The sequence below is a fragment of the Perissodus microlepis genome, chromosome 10 (assembly GCF_051167445.1).
Source record: "Perissodus microlepis isolate ML-2025 ecotype Zambia chromosome 10, ASM5116744v1, whole genome shotgun sequence".
Taxonomy (NCBI): Eukaryota; Metazoa; Chordata; class Actinopteri; order Cichliformes; family Cichlidae; genus Perissodus; species Perissodus microlepis.
In genome coordinates this window covers 8,742,505-8,763,367 of record NC_140470.1, presented here as the reverse complement: position 1 = coordinate 8,763,367, position 20,863 = coordinate 8,742,505, and the positions used below count along the sequence as shown (strand labels likewise).

The following is a 20,863-nucleotide window of genomic DNA, read 5'->3' as shown; positions in this document are numbered from 1 at the left end:
TTCATGAGTCAATGAAAGGGTTGAATATGACACCTGCTTTGTCTGCCAGTGTGTGGCTTGGTCAATAAGTTTTGTTTTAGCTTCTTCAAAGCAAACCGTAAAGACACACAGATCGTTTTGCTCATAATAGATTTTTGCGAGGGAAAGGAAAATTGACTATTTCAAAATGTGTTTGTTTATTTAGAAGGTAAAAGGGTGTTTTCTCTTTTTTTGTCCACAGAAACATTTCGTATTTTGAAATATTTTGTCTATGCGTTGCCGTTTTAGCTGTTAAACACACAGTGTGTTTAACGCGTAACGTAATGGTGTTTCTTTTTCCTTGTTGTTGTGTTTGAAAGAAAAAAGACGAATTATGACACTGAAACAGTAAGCGTGTGAAAGCTGCACTCACCAGTGAGTTAACAGTGTTTTGTTTTATTTGTTGTTTTGTTTCCTGTAGTATTTTGAAAGCTCAAATGTCAGTACTTCCTGTCTTCCCTCCTTTGTTTGGTGTATTTATAGTCCATGCGGCGCCCTCGGTTCGTCTGTGTTTATCTCAGCGTGTGATGTGTTAACCACAGGATTTGTTGTTGCCTTTTGTTGTACTTGTTCATTTGGACTCTGCTCCCACCACTTCCCTACTTTTATCGGGCTTATTTTTGTAACCTTTATTGAAAAACTTGTAAAGGGTGCCTTTGGTTTTGTGCACACTGCCTGCAGTGTCCTGCGTCTGGTTCCTCACTCCTCACTGAACCGTGTATGCAGCATGTTTTAAAAGGAGTGAAATGTCAACCAAAGATAAATTTAACACATCTTAACCTCAACATTCCAACAAGCCATTATAGAACATTTTTTAAAGTCAGTGAAACATCTGAAACACTCTGTTAAATAACATCCAATATGTGTTAACTACCCAAAGTACCCAATAAATTATATTTGGTACCATTTGTCTTTCTTTCCTTTTTGATAAAGGAAAGAAAATCAGCATTACATTTAATTATTAGTTAATTATCGGTTATTATTCATCTCTGGCTCTCTTCCACAGTGAGTCTTTATTCTGTCTCCCTCCCCTCAACCCCACCCACAAACTAGTCACGGTAGATGACTGCCCTTCCCTGTTTCTGGTTCTGCTGGAGGTTTAAAAGGGAGTTTTCCTTCCCACCGTTGCCAAATTCTTGCTCAGAGCAGGTTGTCTGATTGTTGGGGTTCTCTCTAAAGTCTTTACTTTACAATATAAAGTGACATTAATTTTGTGTCTAGTAACCATCTAATCCCTGAAATCCCTATGTTTTAACTCGAATTTGACTCTCAATTAGTCTGTATATTTCTTTTTATTAGAATTTCAACTGACTGTAGTAGGAAATACTCATTCCTCAGTCCCAGTGGTTTAAGGGGTAACCTTTCTCTTTCTTTTACAGTTGAGTGCATTCAAGTCAAGTCTGTGGTTAACTTTGTTAAGAGTTTCGAAGGTTAAAACAACAGGGTGGTAGGTTGCACAGAGCACACTCAGAAATGGCAAGGGATGCTGAGACATAGCTCACATACAGACAATGAAAGGAAAAGAAGCAGAATAAAATGACTCCAAAATCACAGCAGAGTTTAATCCAATTTTTCTGGCAGTCAAAGCTGTGCAGAAACCACTGTGGTTTGTCCCCTATAAAGGCCACAGGGATGGCTATATGCCATCCAAATACCATCAGGCAATCCCAAATCACCAAAAGCAGAATAAATCAATAATCTAACAAGAAAGACCGATTTAAAAGGAATCCGCTGCACACGAAAAGAAGTAAAAATCGATGTGACCAAGTAAAAACAGGCATGGACTGAAAGGAATGAAGCAATCTCGCTTTTGTTCCAGGGTTGATATTCCAGTTCCATTGTGGATTATTATTCAAAAGCAGACCTTTCTAGAGTTGTTCCTAAAACCTAAAAATACAAACACACACAAAGAAAACCCAGATCTCAAACCATTAGATCATTATTCCACATTCGTCGTGCTAGTAAGGCATTACATAGTCTCTAGACTAACATGTAATACTTAAAGAGAGAGAGAGAGCTCCTGAGGCTGTGTGTATGAACATCCTGCACAGAAACTGTGGCAGATATAAACTGATATTTGTGAAGGGAGAAAGCTCAGTACAAATGTGCATATCTCACACAAAATTCAGACCATTCTTACACAAATATTTTTAAGCAAGGCAAGCCTGTTAAAGTGGAATTGGAAAAGCAAAGCAAGACAGAATTTAACTTGAAACAGACAATTTCACAGATCTTGCATTTAATATATATGTTGTTTGCTTGTTTTCACACACACAGTCACACGCACTCACAATCCCATATTAATATCTGCAATTTTTCATTCAGAATCTGTATTTTAAGTAATTGGGCTGAGCTTTTTTTTAATTTTAAAGCTTTGCCCTTAACTTCCAAAGCTAAAGCCTTTTATTTCCTGTCCTGAGTTTTTGTTCTGCTTGTGATTTCAAAACACCACCAGATAAAACACCACCACCACTTCACAAGTGTCTCCAATTTGCTGAAATCACACTTCTTCTTTTTTGCTGTTGTTTTCAGCACCATGTCTAATAGCATGTGGTGCAAATGGCATTTTTTACATACAAATGACTAATTAAAGGAGCATCCACATCTATCTATTGTGGGAATGGAAACCAGGCTAGTGCACGTGCGTACTATTTCCAGATTACTGAGATTTATAAGAGGACCAAACACACGCACGGCTTAATAAATCAGACGACTAGAATACTTTTGCCCATTTCTGCCTCTATGCATACACACGGTTTTCATCTGAAATCTACACAGAGTTTTAGGCATCAGGTCCCTGGACCAGAGCCAGGGAGCGTCCCTACAGCCTCTCAGCAGAAACAGCTTTGTCAAACTCAGTTAGCCGCCTCTGAGGGGAAACACCTCTTTCCACAGTAATACACCAACTATTCACATCATGTCCCTGCCTCTGCCTGAGCTACCTCATCAATCCGCACAGCAACAAAGGTAAACAGCCTCACACCTTCCAAACAGAGGCCTGTGCTACTTTGTTGACACAATGTATGTGCAAACCGCCTGCACAGAGGGTAAGCTTCTCACAGGACAGACTGAGCTTCATTTACAGAGGGTAATTGCACTGGAGCCAAGTGGTGCACTTTTGTGATGAGATTTTTTTTTTCCAGCTTTACTAAAACCTTCTAGAACCTCTGGGTTTGTCTACTCGCCAAGTGAAACTATGACAGGGGTAAACAACAAATTCAGCTCAATGCAAACATGTCACCTACGAGCTGGAATGGCCGCTGACATTGAAAGGCTATTTACCAACTGCTCTGCTGCTGTGTACATGCACGAAATGACATTTTCAGCTTTTAGTTATGTTGCCCGTTGCTAATTCAACACGGTCTTTGTTATTGCTTACCCCAACCCTATTGCCAAATAATAGCTGGGATATCCTAAATTTGATATAAGAAAATAGATGTTGGGGATCTCCCATTACTCTGCCTTATTTTTCCTCCATGTCTTTGTAACTCTGCTCCCAGTTTTGCGCCCTCCTTGTCAAATTGTTTATTACCAGCTGTACCTCAGGGGAGCTAAGGCCCGATCCTTAGTGTGAAAACAAAGGATACGCTGTAACAGCTTTGTTCTTTGAAGATGTTCTAGTTTTCACATTGAAATATATGACTTTTATGCTACACTATATATGAGTTCAATGTCAGCAAAAAAAAAGCAGAGCTACCTATGCAAAAAGAGAAAAAAGAAAAGAACAAAAACAGAGAATGAGAAAGACAGGATGCACTGGAGAGTCTAAACCAGTGATTACTTCAAGAGTTGCACTCGCGTGTTGCAAATTCCCTTTTTGCTCCTTTTTTCATGGTGAAAAATATGTGGCTGTGGAAGCACATTCCATGTAAAATAGAGCTATAGAAACGGCGAGCTATGCGAGTGTGGCTGGTAGCAGTGTGGACACTTACTCAAAAAAAATACCCCGTGTGAGGATTTTCTTTCCCTTCTTCGAGGCTGCTTGCAGATAAGCATGTTGGTATTTTTGTTTCTGCAAAACAGGCTTCACTGAATTCTATGCTGCTGATGTTGATATTCAAGAGAGAAGGTCAGCCAAGAGCTCGTCTACTTAAATGGGGGCAGGCACAATGTATGTGTATTAATCATTTTGGAAGGTTGTTTGACAGCTACGGAAGTGTTATCAGTGGTGGAGTGGCTAATACAGAACTTTGACAAGTGAAATGTTGCTGGTTCAATTCCAGTCAGGCATGTGTGGAGCTACTTGCTGTGGCATCCCCTTGTAGCAAGGGAAAAACCCAAAGTAGCTTCATTTCAGAGATTTGGAGTGGATCTTTGAGAGTGACCACAAACATTCCTCTAGGTACTAATCTGGAGCATTTCATTTACTTGCTATTATTTCATATTTAGAGAACATTCGTCCTTTGTCTTTCTGGCATTTTCTCCATTGCATTAAAAGCTGTTAAGTGTCTCCAAAGGCTTCCTGCCAACTCCTAATTCCAATAGTCTCACCTTTGGAGTTCTCTACAGGACTAAGATGCTTTGTGATTAACTTTTATCTTTAAGACGACCTCAACCTTAAGGGGAATTCTTCGAAAAGGTCAAAATTCTAAGAATATTCTCACCAGAGGCAACTCTTTGTACTAGAAAGTTTTTTAAAATATGAACCCTGCTTTGTTTCCCTTTCCAGATTCTGCCCAAGAGTATTTATTCAGAGAATCTGAGATATGTAACAGCTCATTATGTGCTTGCCCCGGTGCAGCAAAAAGATTCACCCATAGGGTGCTTTTCATTATGCAAACGTATGCTTCCTCTCTCCTCCCATGATTCCCCGTATGCCATCATGGAGGATCTTTCAATCCTTTAATTGCACTTTGGGAAGATGCTGAGCAAGAAGGAAGTGAAGAAGTTCAAAGTCGCTCTCCCCTGTAGAGAAATGTTGTATGTAGTCATATAGACACGTAGACATATAAATGTAGACCCTCCACATATTCATAATTAACTGGTATGACTTTAGACTGATGCAGTGGAACTAACATTTGACTCATTCAGCAGGCATTTCAGCTAAAGTTTTCATCCATGTTACATTTTCTTCATTGTATCAACCATGATGAATGATTAGAGGTTTGACATGTTGCAAACTGCTTTAGCTAGCACAACTGCAGTCAAAGGCTAACCTGTCAGCATAGTAGACAAATAAGTGCATCGTGTAGCACATGAAAGAGTATTCAGCGCATCAAAACATCAGAAAAGATCTCACTATTCAGAATTATATTCCTTTTCTAGTCTTTTCAACTGCCCGAGTGAGTCAGAGTGCACAAAAGGAATCTGCACATCAATAACTATTTTTACACATGTCAAAATGTCTTCAGTTAATAAACCTGTCCACAATGTACTCAGTGTACAAAAACTGTGTGCATTCACAAGGGCAAATAAAAAAAATGTGCATACAGATTCTTTTTGTCAGATTTATAAAGCGCTCAGCGTTCAGCCCCTGGTGTCCACACTATTCCACTAACCTGAGCACCTGTGACTCATCCCCTAACCGGCTTTTTTGACCTGCTGCTTGTGTCTCCAGCTGCATCTTCTTATTTTTCCTGCTTCCCTTATCTGTTTTTCAGCTGTGTGTCTGCCTGTTTGATTCCCGTTGTTACCTGTTTACTGCCCGTGCTTTCTCTGTTTTCTAGAATTTTTTTTTGTTTAGAATTTTTCTGCGAAGTTCCTGGCATATCAAGTTCTCTTCCTCAGTCTCTGCCTTGCTGTCTGCATGTTGCAAGTTTGATTCAACAAAGCAGTCACCATCTAGGCCTGATGCAGAATCGTGTATGAACAGGATTGCAATAAAGCAATGTTAAGTCACTGAAAGTATTTGCATTTGCAGAAATTCTACTTGTTAAACTCATACACATTATATGAATTTTTTTTTATTTTTCATTTTCCTGTAGCCAAAAGGTTGGCGAGCACACTAAGCTCCCAGAGGAGCTAAGAAATTGAGATAGTAACTAAAAAGACATAACAATCTGATTGTAGCAATATTCAAACTATAGTTATACATAAGACATTTACATTACAAGCATGGTTGGGCTGATAATACTGTTTTGCAGCATATTTCAATAGCTTACTTCCACAATGGGATCTTTTCAAGCAGGTGATTTTTCTTTTATGTTTTTATTATATGAGAGCATGACAGAAAATGTGATGTTATCTGGATTACAGTTAATTTACAGCTGTTCTCATAAAAGGAATGATGTTAACACTGTATCACAAGGGAGCGCACTGCAAAAACTGATATAAAAATATTTGGCTTATTCCCACCCAGCCAGATCTTGAGCACTTTGGGTTTTATGTGTGTACACTACAGAGAGTGCAGAATTATTAGGCAAGTTGTATTTTTGAGGAATAATTTTATTATTGAACAACAACCATGTTCTCAATGAACCCAAAAAACTCATTAATAGCAAAGCTGAATGTTTTTGGAAGTAGTTTTTAGTTTGTTTTTAGTTTTAGCTATTTTAGGGGGATATCTGTGTGTGCAGGTGACTATTACTGTGCATAATTATTAGGCAACTTAACAAAAAACAAATATATACCCATTTCAATTATTTATTTTTACCAGTGAAACCAATATAACATCTCCACATTCACAAATATACATTTCTGACATTCAAAAACAAAACAAAAACAAATCAGCGACCAATATAGCCACCTTTCTTTGCAAGGACACTCAAAAGCCTGCCATCCATGGATTCTGTCAGTGTTTTGATCTGTTCACCATCAACATTGCGTGCAGCAGCAACCACAGCCTCCCAGACACTGTTCAGAGAGGTGTACTGTTTTCCCTCCTTGTAAATCTCACATTTGATGATGGACCACAGGTTCTCAATGGGGTTCAGATCAGGTGAACAAGGAGGCCATGTCATTAGTTTTTCTTCTTTTATACCCTTTCTTGCCAGCCACGCTGTGGAGTACTTGGACGCGTGTGATGGAGCATTGTCCTGCATGAAAATCATGTTTTTCTTGAAGGATGCAGACTTCTTCCTGTACCACTGCTTGAAGAAGGTGTCTTCCAGAAACTGGCAGTAGGACTGGGAGTTGAGCTTGACTCCATCCTCAACCCGAAAAGGCCCCACAAGCTCATCTTTGATGATATCAGCCCAAACCAGTACTCCACCTCCACCTTGCTGGCGTCTGAGTCGGACTGGAGCTCTCTGCCCTTTACCAATCCAGCCACGGGCCCATCCATCTGGCCCATCAAGACTCACTCTCATTTCATCAGTCCATAAAACCTTAGAAAAATCAGTCTTGAGATATTTCTTGGCCCAGTCTTGACGTTTCAGCTTGTGTGTCTTGTTCAGTGGTGGTCGTCTTTCAGCCTTTCTTACCTTGGCCATGTCTCTGAGTATTGCACACCTTGTGCTTTTGGGCACTCCAGTGATGTTGCAGCTCTGAAATATGGCCAAACTGGTGGCAAGTGGCATCTTGGCAGCTGCACGCTTGACTTTTGTCAGTTCATGGGCAGTTATTTTGCGCCTTGGTTTTTCCACACGCTTCTTGCGACCCTGTTGACTATTTTGAATGAAACGCTTGGTTGTTCGATGATCACGCTTCAGAAGCTTTGCAATTTTGAGACTGCTGCATCCCTCTGCAAGATATTTCACTATTTTTGACTTTTCTGAGCCCGTCAAGTCCTTCTTTTGACCCATTTTGCCAAAGGAAAGGACGTTGCCTAATAATTATGCACACCTGATATAGGGTGTTGATGTCATTAGACCACACCCTTTCTCATTACAGCGATGCACATCACCTAATATGCTTAATTGGTAGTAGGCTTTCGAGCCTATACAGCTTGGAGTAAGACAACATGCATGAAGAGGATGAAGTGGACAAAAAACTCATTTGCGTAATAATTCTGCACTCCCTGTATGTGTGAGGTCTTGTCTGGTCATTGCAATGCTGATCGCCTACTGTTAGATTTCCCTTTCTGTCTCTCTTTGCCTTAATAATTCAGATTTAATCTTTCAAAATACACGACAAGGCCTCATGGACTGAATACACACTCCACTCCAAGATACTAGGCTATGTTAAAAACGTCTAGGTCAAATGACAAGTCAAAAAGGAATTTTTCATCTTAATGCAAAATGAAAAATTAAATAAAGATAAATTCACAGAAGAAAAACTACAAAAGAGAAAAAGAAAACTACTAAACAAATATACTAAGAAAGCATAAAAAAAGGCACAGAGGTAATTTTTTTCAATCAGTGTCATTTAAAATTGGATAAAAGGAGTCATCATTTGTTTAAAAACTGATTACAGGTATTAGTTTTATGCCTGAGTTAGATTTTATTAGGGTATAAATTATGTTTAAGGGATTTAAATAATTTAAGATTCACATCGCATGAAAGCACAGGCCTTATAGGGCATCAGGGAATCCACATTTAGAAGGCAAACGGCTTAACTTAACAATGACAATATGTACATAGACATATCCCTCTAAATACACTTCTATTTCAATGCAAACACAATGGATTCACTAAATCAACATGCCAAAAAAACGAAAACAGAACCGCGAGCAGTTGAATGGAGGGAAATGACATCTTAATGCCATTTGAGCCGAGAAATCTCCAACAAATCAAATGCGGTGAATTCTACTTCCCATTCTTTTACAAAAACAAATGTAACAGGTACTTCAGAGAAGTCATGTAGCCTGGACATTATCTGAGGCTTAATACTTAATGAGTGTCCCAAGTTATGTCTTTATTTCATGTCTTTGGAGAAAAAATCTGATTAACAAAAAGAAATGAGATATGAAAATAGTCACTCAGTGTGCATTTAGCATGGTAACATTGCCACTGTGGTAATTCTAACATGCAGGTACAATTTGTTTTTATTGTATTTATCTATTTATTTTATTTTATTTTTGGATCCCTGAACTAAATAAGCTGAAGGATTTACTGTTTCATGAGCTTGCAAATTTAACTCGTAGCTCACAATTTCTAAAAATAAAACATATCTCTTCTATTGTTGTGTCGACTATAAGTTGAAGTTTATACAGAAACACTGATGTATATGATTGGTAAATGACTAGCCAGTGCAGTGGCATGTAGAACTGGGCTCCTGTGGTCAGTGAAGCAGAAATTTGTTGGACGTGGGAATGGAGACTTTCATACTAAAGTCTCCATTCCCACGTCCAACAAATTTCTGAACTAACAACCTGCCCTACAGTCCATGCTAATACAAACAGAGGCATTAGCAGGATTGCACTGTGCACACACCTCTGTAAATACATCAGCAATCAACAGTTACGCAATGGCTGTTGGAAAATTTTACTATATTGCCCAAAGCTGTTATTCAGGGATTCACTAAGCATTTGTCCCAAATTCCATGCCAATGCAGCTGAAGCACAAATATGCATGATAAGCAACAGAATGCAGAATGCACTGTAAAGGGGATTGTTGAGTCTGCAAAGCTTTTCTTTTTCAGTAGGAAGCTACTAACCTTCTATTTCACACACCATCTAATGTCAGAAATGCACAAACCTGCTTTTGCAGCTAAGGGCTACAGTATAGTCCAGCAATCAATGACATGGTCTAACAGAGCACCGGCTGTTCCCTGCTAAGTAATCCATTTTTAAGGGTGAGTATTCTTTTTAAAGACTGCCTTACTGCTCTGACAGATGAGAGCGACCACAATCACCAAGAGAGAACCAGAGGCAGATGACTGCCTTACAACTGACAGCCAATTGCCTGACCACCAAGCAGCAGCTTGGACCGAAAATGTTCGATATCTTGAAGATGTCGGTCGATGTTAGAACCTGTAAATTATACACAAGGTCCTCAGGGACACGACTTCAATATATCTCAAAAGGCTTACAGTCAAAACGTGGCCCTTACCTCCGTGTTGTCTGTATTGGAGATGTCACCACGCATATAAAATTTTTAAAATGTATGCATGGCTGCGATACTTTATAGCACTCAGCGATTCAAACTGATGGATGTTATTTCCACTGGAAAACTGCTTGGGTGAGCTTATAATGGCAGTTGAGAGTATTTGTGCTTAAAATGACAGAGAGGTAAAAATACAATCAAAATCATTCCCTACCGTAAATGCAGTAACTTTTCCCACCGTCCTGCACACTTTCTTTGCTTGTGTTTGTCTTTGACTATTTTCAATTACTTGGTGAGCAACTATCCTCTTCCTGGATCTATCCACAACATTGTTATCTTTCTCTGCTCCTTCTAATATGTTTACTCATCCTGATGAATTCAATTACATCTTTTCATAGGAAATTACTGTGGGGGTGGCTCAGCCTGCCAGAGGTCAGCACTAACTGTGAATACTAAAACTACTCCCCCAAACACATTACACAGCCTATTAGCTGCTGCTTTCCACACAGCACTCTCCGACCCTACATAAGCCTTTCCACTGCCACAGATGAAATGCTTTCTAGATGGGATCTGGCGTGGAGAAGAGGGGAAGAGAGCTGGAGCTGTCCCCAGGCCTAATCGTTTCGGAGAGCCATCCCCACTGCAGCCGCAAAACACGCCAGTCCTGATTAGGGAGGTGTGTACACAGCCAGGCAGAGCGTAAAAAGGTGCAGAAAGGAGGCTTGGCCTGGTGGTTGCTATTGCTATTGCGCCCACCGATCCACCCCACCCCCCAGTGTACAACTGGCGAAATCGATAAGGCACAAGGCCAAAGGCAAAACAGGTACAAAGTAAGCCTTCGATGTAGTACCTTGACAAAGTGGTCGACATCTCTTCATTTAGAGTTTTGCTACAGGGGCACTATTATTCACTTGATATAAATTAGACATGGATCCCCCTTCCCCAAATTAGCTCCGTACGGTTTCCTGCAGGGTCCTGCCCAAATCATCTACTACTTTGCTGAGGGTACGTGTTGACAATTTCACTGTAAAAATGTTACCTGAAATCTCTTGAGAGGTGATTGTGTTAAGAAAAAAAAACTCTCACATAATTATCTAGATGCAGGAACCCATTTCAGGTCTATCCAAACTGTCAGGCTGATTAAACAAACAGACTGTGAAATGCTATCAGCAAAAAAGCCAGTCTTCTCTCTAAAATATAGACATATAGATAGATTGCATCTGATTGGGGCTGAAATGAAATCAGCTGCTGTTAGCTGTAATGCTGTATGCGTGAAAAATAGTGGGTTAGTAATGTACAATTAGTAGATAGATAGATAGATAGATAGATAGATAGATAGATAGATAGATAGATAGATAGATAGATAGATAGATAGATAGATAGATAGATAGATAGATAGATAGATAGATAGATAGATTGGAAACTGTAATATAATGTGTTTGGTATTAACTGAATTTATACCAGTCCTGTAAATTTCATTTGACCAGATGCAATTAAATTAATCATTTTAATATATTCATTGTACTTATGTAACAAAATCACATGGAAAATTTACATGTAACTAAATTTGGGCAGATTTTTTTGTGTAATGTAGATAGATAAATCAAATTGCATTGCATAAATCATAATTGGTAAATACTATGCCTGTATTCTTTTAGCATGCTAGTGTGTAAATGCTAATTTCCTTGTACAGGACTAAAGAGCGGCTTTGCTCAGTGCTTAAACTGCATTGGTTCTGTTGCTAAATTGTTTAATGGCCAAGTGACAACTGGTGTATGTGAGTGCTGATGAATATTAAAGAAAAACACACTCACTCACACACACACACACACACACACACGTGAGTGTAAATGTATGGCGGACAACATTTGTTTTCTTAGCTAACACATTAGTGCCACCGTATTGCTTTACACAGGTTAAGATTTAGAACAGATTAGTCCAATCCAATCTTTTTAGTATTAATAGAACCTGGCCTAATGTGTGTTAACCACACAGTAACAAGAAGCTGGGCAGTTAAAAACACGTCCAGTCATTTACACAGTTTTCATCTAGATTTGAAGTGTTAGTCACGCTATATGAAAGGCCTCATTTATTAAACAATCTAACAATCAGTTTTGATCTTAAGGACAAATTAAACAGATGAACTTCTCTCTCATCCCTTTCATTGAAGTCAAGACTTCATGTAAGCGATTGTGTATCTGTCCTTCATTCTCATACAGACATCAGTCACGGTTTTGTGTTTCTACCCATTCACTACACCAAAGACAGACTCTCAAGCCGCGTGTTATGCTTTGTTTGTCACCCCACGACTTAATCCACTGAATAATATGTGTTACCTAGCGTTACCTCTGCCATTGCTGTAATCTCATCTTCCGTGAAGTTCGCTTTTCTGTTTTGGTTTATGGCTGTTTCACACTAAACCCTTATTTGTGCAGGCATTACATCAGGAAAAATCGCAAGACAGCTGTTGTCACTTTAAGTTGATTGAGATTTATCGATTCATAAACCTGCTTAACCAATGTTTTTTGGTTTGGGGGTTTTTTATGCTCAGCATCTTTCATGAATCAAACATGAGCACGCTACCAGGAATGATCTTAAGACAAGTATAAATCTGAGTGCATTTTTATAAATGAGTCTCAAGCTGTTAGAGAAGAAGCCCAGCAATACGGTGATGAAATCCAAAAAAAAAAATAAAAATCCTTCCAAAAATAGCCATTTGCCTTTCACAAATAAAGCTCCACACTTTTTGAGGAAGAAAATATATGAGGCAATGAGTCAAATTAGGATGCATAGAACATTCTCACAGAGCGAGAAAGGCATTTGCACATGAAGAGTTGAAAATGAGTCGCATTCAGCCAAGCTGTGAGCTCCACCTAGGAGGCAGTGAAAGAGACTGAGACAGGCACAGAGAGGGACTGAGGCAGGCAAGCAGGCGCCAAGCCTTGAAGAGGGGCATTCTGGCATAATGACTCTCATTTACCATTGACAGGCCTTGGGAAAGTTAAACTAATTATGACAGCACACAGATGCTGAATAGCCCTTGATGAAGTTAATAACTGGCAATCCAACAAACAGGTGTTGAATGATTTCTGTTACCTCCCCTGGAATTATAGGATGTTCTGATTTTTTTCCGCTCGTAGCAGCAATCTACCCAAAGGCAGAATTATGCCTCCTTATAACCGTGATCTTGGCAAACTGTGTGAATATGTGAATGAGAACAACACATACAACAATGGAAGACAGAAAGCTTGTTCTGTAACCTGTACTATTAGTATGACAAACAGGAAGAATTGCCACCGAGTTGAATGTGCATACAAAAAAAACTGCTTGAAATGAAAGGCGCTTCATTGTGCTGTAGTGGTAACAGGTGTCAGCACAAAAGCATAAGCACGGAAACGTGTTTCATCCTTCCTGTGAGTCCAACATTTTGGTATCTGGCGGTGGTTTTAATATGCATCTCATCCATTATTAAGACCAAATAAAGACATTTTCATTTATAACACACATCAGTTTTAGGGACTACAGCAGGGTAAATGTTAGTGGTGTTGATGTAAAATTGTTGCTTTACATTATCTAATCTCCAGTAAAGTGAGTAATATTATTATCAGCCTACGACTGTTTTATCAACAGGATACGTGACACTTAATATTATGTTTTCAAACAACAAAGATTTACAAAATTTAACATACATTCTTAAAATCAACAGCAGTGTGTCAATGAGAGTTCTGTCTGCCAGGAGGAGATCGCCACTGATTTAATGAACTTCAGAATACATAAAACACATCTCCTGCAACTCCCAGATCACTACAGATCATTATTAACAGGCAGGGATAATGTGCATGCATAAAGATAATAGGCTCAGCTGAATGTCATTAAATTGTGTAACACTTTAAGTTTCACACCAAGGCCAACAGAAACTTTGCACACTAAATGACTGCACAATGAGCTATTTAACATCTGCTGGCATCTTATTAGGCATACTTGTTTGAATACTCTTGGAAAAAAATTCAGTTATTGCTTTGTTTTTGTTGGTAATGACTTTGTAACAAGTCGAAATATAATATGCTTTTTTAGTATATTTTGATTTAGCAGACTGGCTTTTTTAAAGTAGATAAAGGAGGTTGTCACATGTGGGCTTCTTTCTCTGGCTGCTTAGACTTTGTATGCAGTGCACTCCTCTAGCATTTCTTGCATGGCCTACAATGAGATTTGACCCAGCGCTAGAACGCGTTGTCGATCGGAGGGTAAATTTGATTTGTCACTGAATAAAAGTTCAAGCTGTTACCTTCTTGTTGTCTATCCAAGTCAGACCAGCAGACTTGTGTATTAAGGCAATCAAAATCCTGCAGAGAGTGTAAGTGAGCACTGCATAGGGCTTTTTACCCTTTGACAACAAATATGATGAAAAATGCTGCTTCTTGTATTGTTCTCACGGCACATATGCAGTAGTTTATAAAGTACGTTTAAATTGCAACCCATAAATGGCATTTTAATTATATTCAATATGATTCACAGATTTTGTTCTGTTTGTCTATTTATGAAGTGAGACTTTTTCGTTACACAGTGTCGGATTGTCTGTGTTTAAGATGAAGAAAATGTAAGCATGGGTTTCTAAGTGTATATGTAAGTGTAAGGAAACCATGCAGAGTACACACAGAACTCCTGCAGATGTTTGAGGACAAACTAAAGTAAGTGCCTAATTAAAAGCATAAGATCTATACAGGGGCTGTACGGGAAGTCTTTCCTCGTTGTTTTTGCAGGTAATGGTGCTTTTATTAGCTGGGAGGTTCTGGTCCGAATTTTAGCGTTCCTCCCTCTGTCTCTCTCTGCAAATCACCCCTTATTAATGTGACGAAATAAAAGGCTGAGTTATTCTTTTGCAAAGTAACATATGTAGGTGGATGATTTGAATGCTGTTCGAAGGCCAGCACAAATGTGTTTGGACTGATACTGTAATTATTATTAAGAGTCTTTTATACATCTTTACAATCTTTACGTCTACTGACTGAAACATTAGAGTCAAGCAAAAATCATAAATTAAATGAAAGTGTTTCATTAATAAATACGTGAGACTGATTTTTCTCTTGGGAAAAAAAAAGAAATCCAGTTCAGGTGAGAAAATAATGGCACGGTTCCAAAAAACTTGACAACAAAATGAATGGTTGTTTTTGTGTTCCCCCTGCAAGGTAAATTAATCAAGTTCACAATAACAAGTCATAGCACAAATGAGAGATTGGGACCTCTTCAAAACTACAAAGTTAATCATTCCTGTAACTGAGTACGCATTCAAAACTCCTGATAATGGCAACTTTCAAGAATTAAAAATTGATATGCCCCACCTTGGAGAGTTTACTACAGTGTGAACATTTGCTGGGTAAGCAACAGCAGCTAATGGAAGCTGTTAAATTTTATTTTGCTCTAAAAATAATGCACCCTGCATTTCTCACTCTCCCTAGAGTTTCGAGCAGCGGGCGAATAGAGCAGGTGTGTGCCTGGGATCTGTGCGAAAACAGTCAAATATTCACACATCTTTCAAAGCGGCATTGTTCTGTGCTCCACCACTGAGTGTGTATTTATTCACATGCTAATTAAGATTTAAACGCTCTAAATGTATTTCAGGTGTATCGAAAAGATCCGGATTTGAACTCTTATTATATAAAAATCAAAAAAGGTCTATGCTGTCCCGTACAGCACACCTTTCTCCCACTAGATATTCAATCAGTTGATGTTTTGTTGATGGTGTAAAATATTGCTTCAGGCACTGGTGTGGAATTGCAGCTCAGTTTTCAAAGGGCTGAGATGTAATGACTGAACCAGCCCAGGTACTATGAATTCACTCTCGCAGTTATTGCATTGTTTAGTAATCACTATTTGCTCGTGAATGTGTTCATTTTCAGCACCAAACAGGCACCTTTCATAAAAGGCTTCGTCCCAAGAGGATGGACAGGGGCATTCGATTTGCCGGCATCTGTTTGAACTTTACATGTTGCTCGCATTAGATAAAAATGGCAAAATAACATCCAGAAATCCTACTTTTATAATAAACTCATATGCATTTGTTTCACCTTGTGTTTTTTGTGAGTTGCAAACTCAACATTCACTATTTCTGTGGTGGCTCTTGTCCATATCCAGTTACTTGAACAATAATAGATATACATCATTTCCACAAAAGAGGGGTGTGTGAGAGAGAGACAAAGGGGGGGTGACAGTAAAGCTGTGCAGACAAGCGGAAACACAGATAGTGTCCAGCAGAAAGCATAGATGATGAGAGGGCAGGCCCACACTAGAGAAATAATTAGGACAAGGCCACTGTGCATGAATCCGTTGCAGCTTCCCACAAGCACTCATCTGTGTCAAACAGCTTGGTCAATAATCTTCAGCAATTCCCAAGGATTAGAGTCTTATTACCGAGCACCGTCTGTCACACAGACCTCAGCGCCCAAACAAGTCGCTTCCTGACTGCTTACTCCCACCGAATAAACATCCCGCTGGAAAATTGATCATTAGGTTCAGGTTCATATTTATTGGTGTTTAGTTTCTGATTGTCTTATTTAGTTTTCCTCTTGCCTGGTGGTGGTAGTGGTGGTTGGTTGAGCTGGGGAGAGAGGCTGTTTCCATGCTATTTATGTGGCCACGTGGATGTGTGTGTCTCTCTTTAGAACAAATTAAAGCCATGTTGTGTAAGTTGTGCATTGTTATGTAACTGACTGTTAAACGCATTTCTCCAGTGATGTGCCATAACTTATAATTGACCACGCTTTGTTTGCAACTGTTGGGTTTCATTTATTTGCCTCTCGCTTTAAATTCAGATTCCACTTCCTTCTTTCGGTAGTTTACAGTTTACAATAGAGAAAACAAACAGGACTATCCTCTCGCAACTTTTAGCCCCAGCAGTGCTGTAGTACAGTACGTCATAAACTTAACAATGATAACGAGTCATTCTGGAAACATTAACACTTGTATCACACTTGTAGATCTGAGAATCGTGAGCCCGGTGTCATTAAGCTCTGCCTTCGCTTTTTAGCCGACAGAGGAAAGGAGGGGTGAAAAAAAACTAAAATTCTAGAAAAGTACAAAAGCACCAAGACGCAAGTTCTTACCTTGCCCGTGGATTTCGGCCACGGCGGCGGCGAGAAGCAAAACCGTGCAGAGGGTCTGAAATTGGCAGCCTTGTTTCACGCACATGTCTACTAAAGTCGAGGTCGCTCTTCGCGTATCTACGGAGCACGTCCTTGTGTTAAGAAGAAGAAGAAGAATACTTCCAGGGGAGGAAAAACAAAAAAAGAATAAAAACAAGCAAGGCGAGGACTTTAAACAAAGGCTCGCGGGATGCTCTCGCACTTCCTCAATAATTCGCCGACTGAAGACCGTCGAGAATAATCAAGTGAAATGCGGAGGTCCCTCTTTAATTTGGACGCTCAGTAAGCGGATTGCTGGCTGTGTGAGCTATCGGCACATGGAGAGGAAGGGGGGGAGAGAAAAAGGAAGCCGAGGATTCAGCACCGCGGACAGCTCCTAGCGTCTGCTGATGGAACAGCCTCAAAGTTAGCTGGAGGAAGAGGAATAACTGAGCTCAGTGCGTTTTCATTGAAGTCGTTCTTTCGGTCTTTGGAGCTTCTTGTGATGATGTTTTTCTTTTTAACAGCCTTCCTTTTAATCATCACAATAGCCACGTTCAGGTTCAACAAGAATATATAAAGATGGCATTTTTAGGATAGCCTATACCAGACATAATACTTGACTTATTCTCAGACTTCTGCTGTTGTTGTTGTTGTTGTTGTTTTCCTTCTATAAATTCACTAACTTGTATGTATAAAAAGCAGATAACGTGCACGTGTAAACTCATATTTTAAAGCTATTTGCAACTCATTCTATTTGGTTTTGGACACCCAGAACCTCTGTAAATGTCCTGCCTCCAAAGAGTCTGTGGTGAGTCAAGAATGAAGATACAGTGCAGATTACTGCAGGCTTTAAGGGCGAGTGAGAGGTACATGTACACTATCTTAAAAAAAAAAAAAAAGCCTTCTGTGTGAATCTTGAGCTTCAATTCGCTGGTCAGTTTACACTTGTATTCCACCCTGCACTTGCTGAAATACATTGCTTTTCTTTTTCTTACCCTAATTTCAGCATACGCTTCCCTGACTAGTTTTTGTGCCCACAGGAGTCAAGACTGGAGCTGAGTGGATTTTTTTTTCCAGTCCAATTCCCTGTAAAGCTTAGACCCTGCTGTGTATGACAAGCCCTGAGGTGAGACGTTCCTCAGGTGCTGGAAATAACTATGCCATGCTCTGAGTCCCTTAGGTCACTTTTTTCCCCCTCTCTTATCCAGCTATAGTTTATGTCTCAGGGCTGTAAGTATTTGCCAATGATGTCAGCCTACCTACTTCTGGCAAGAGACTTTAACTTTTTAATGGATAAAGTGGGGTGCTAAATTGGTTATCGGGGTTACTTAACTTGTCATTGTGCTGGGAAAAACCCAGAGCAAGAATGTAATGAACAATTCTTTGGGAAAACTTAACTTTAGTCTGTGTGCAGGTAAGAAGATGCTAAACTGAAGCAAGATGCCAAAGTAATAGGAGCATTAAGTGTGTGTTAGTCCCCATAGGGAAATAGTTCCTCTGCATTTAACCCATTCACCCAGTGAAGCAGTGGGCAGCCACCAATGCAGCGCCCGGGGAGCAGTGTGTAGGGACGGTACCTTGCTCAGGGGTACCTCAGGGTAGCCGTTCAGTGGAGTCGAACCCCCGACCTTCTGATCCTGGGGCCGCCACTCTACCTACTGAGCTATCCCTGCCCCACTAAGAGCTGCTTTCATGTGACTTCTGACCTCTGATTCTGAACATGGGACAAGACCACATGACTTTGAATGAGTGCAGAGTAAGGCCAGCCATCACAGATTCTTATTTAGCAAAGTAATTACCATAAACTATGGTTTCATTCATCAGTAATCTAATTTACAGTCCAAGTGTGACAAAGAGGATTATTCTAAAATGACTAGTTAGATAAGCTTGTTGAAATATGCTTTCTTCTTATGACAGCTAACCTTTCAAAAAGCATCTGTAGATAGTATCTACTATGCTTATCATTACACCCCCTTTAGTTATCTAGGCCATTTTATTATTATAATTTCTGCCTGCTATATCAAAGGGCTTAATTTAGCCAGTAAAATAATTGCTGTGTGCCCACATTCTGTTCATCCAGTCAGTAACTTCTGACTTGACGAACAGAACGTGGGCATGTGAGTCATGCATGAACAGGAATGGCTAAAATTCACGAATGGTTCAGAAGTCTACGCAGTAAAAATAAACAACATGCACATGCTCGTCCTCAGGACGGTTTTCTGCGTAGTTCTATTGTCACCTCAACGGAGGAAGGCACGGGAGGGTGACATACATTCACGGGCTGTCTGCTGTGCAAGAACGCAGTAAAACGGCATCAAAATAAATGCAGTTTTAAGGCATGAATAGAGATGGGGTTGAGGGTGGGATCATAAAGGTACTGGGGGAGAACCAAGGTCAGTTTTATTGGAGATGCTAAAATAATATAAATAATGGGCAGTTGTTTGTTTGTTTTTAAAAACAAGACCATTTCTTCTAAAAATACATTTTGTTTTCTTTTTTTTTTGTTTGCAGTGGAAGCAATAAAAGGTACAGCAGTCCTTTGAGCTGTACACATGCAGCATCTTAAATTAACCAGAGTGTGTTATCATTAGTCGTCTCACTTTTCTGTCACACCGCTCTGACTCGACTGCTGGGAATAAACAGACAATTTATTTCACAAATGTCATGCGTGTCATCGTCATTACATGCCGGCTCATTTTGGACTGTCCTTTTCTTCTTTTTTTCCCCTTTTTGGTCGGCTTTTCTTCCAGGTTTTATATGACTTTGCCTCCGTTTGCCTCTCACTTCCTCCTCTATTTAAGCACCGACATCTCTCTCATTTTCTTCTAAATTTATCTCTGCTTCCCCTCTATATCCCCCAAGCATGGGACACTGTCCTTGCATCTCTCCCGTCCTCCCGCTGGCCTGCTGCAGAATAGGCTCTAATAGTGCAACTTTCCCTTTAGTGAAGCTCAATGGAGCCATAAAGCAGCCCTGAGGTCTAGTTGGCAGCCAGATGGTCGCAGCCGAGCTTTCATTCTGCTAATGGGTAGGGGGGCAGAGCAGTTAATGAAAATCAGACCCTTGAAATGAAATGACCAATGTCCCAAGGTAATGAGGCACAAATCGCCAGCGAGCTTTTACAAGCACTAAGGTAATCTTAGATGGCAGGATTATGTAAAAACATCTTATGATGACTGTTCATTAGATGGCTAAAGACTGACTGATTATTATACCTCATGTTCAGCTGACAAACACACTCCTATTGACTCAGAGCACTGGCTGTGATATTTAGATTGACTGGCTTGGCTAAGTGCTTCATCCAAGCAAGGCTGTGTGCCAAATGCTATCAATGAGTATCTACCCACGCAGCATTACAACCTACAAATTACAGCCCATGTTACAGTCATAGGCAGCAACAACATCACAGTAACAGGACTCACAAATGCATGCGGGGCTAATCTCCATGCATTACATTCACAGTTCAGCATTCTGACCCCTTTCAGCCAACAATTGCAATTATAGTGCTGTCCTGAAATCTGCTCACTGTTATTTACTGCTATTTGTATTGAATCGGGCAATGCCAATCAGATGTCAGCTGCTGGAAATGGGAGAGATTTCGGCTCTGTAACTGAGGGATAATGTCAGACTTTGAGTGGAAAATAATATTTATACCTGAATCAGCACCGTTAGCAGCACATTGCTGACGCAAGTCGAGCCTTGGATGATTGTGTTTCTTGTGCGACCGCGTTTCTCCGAAGTCGTTATGGATTTGAGCATTTCTAGGAGTTTCAGAAGAAAAAAATATGTAGCATTACAACAGAAGAACCGTTAATTATTTAGCCACAGAAACATTCAAAGAGGTTTGAACAGCCCGTAGTG

At 39.8% G+C, this 20,863-nt stretch overlaps 1 protein-coding gene across 2 annotated transcripts in view; it reads right to left on the bottom strand.

Moving 5' to 3' along the window:
- The window catches only part of LOC146378762 (seizure protein 6 homolog), a 90,514-nt gene extending 73,109 nt beyond the window's left edge, over positions 1-17,405 (bottom strand). The window contains exon 1 of one of the 2 annotated variants that reach the window (XM_084941791.1): positions 16,982-17,405. In XM_084941791.1, coding sequence (XP_084797917.1) covers positions 16,982-17,066 — 85 coding nt within the window. In that variant the 5' untranslated portion in view covers positions 17,067-17,405. The remainder of the gene's footprint in view (positions 1-16,981) is intronic. The other variant, XM_084941792.1, reaches the window with a different exon arrangement.
- Positions 17,406-20,863: the final 3,458 nt, after the last annotated feature.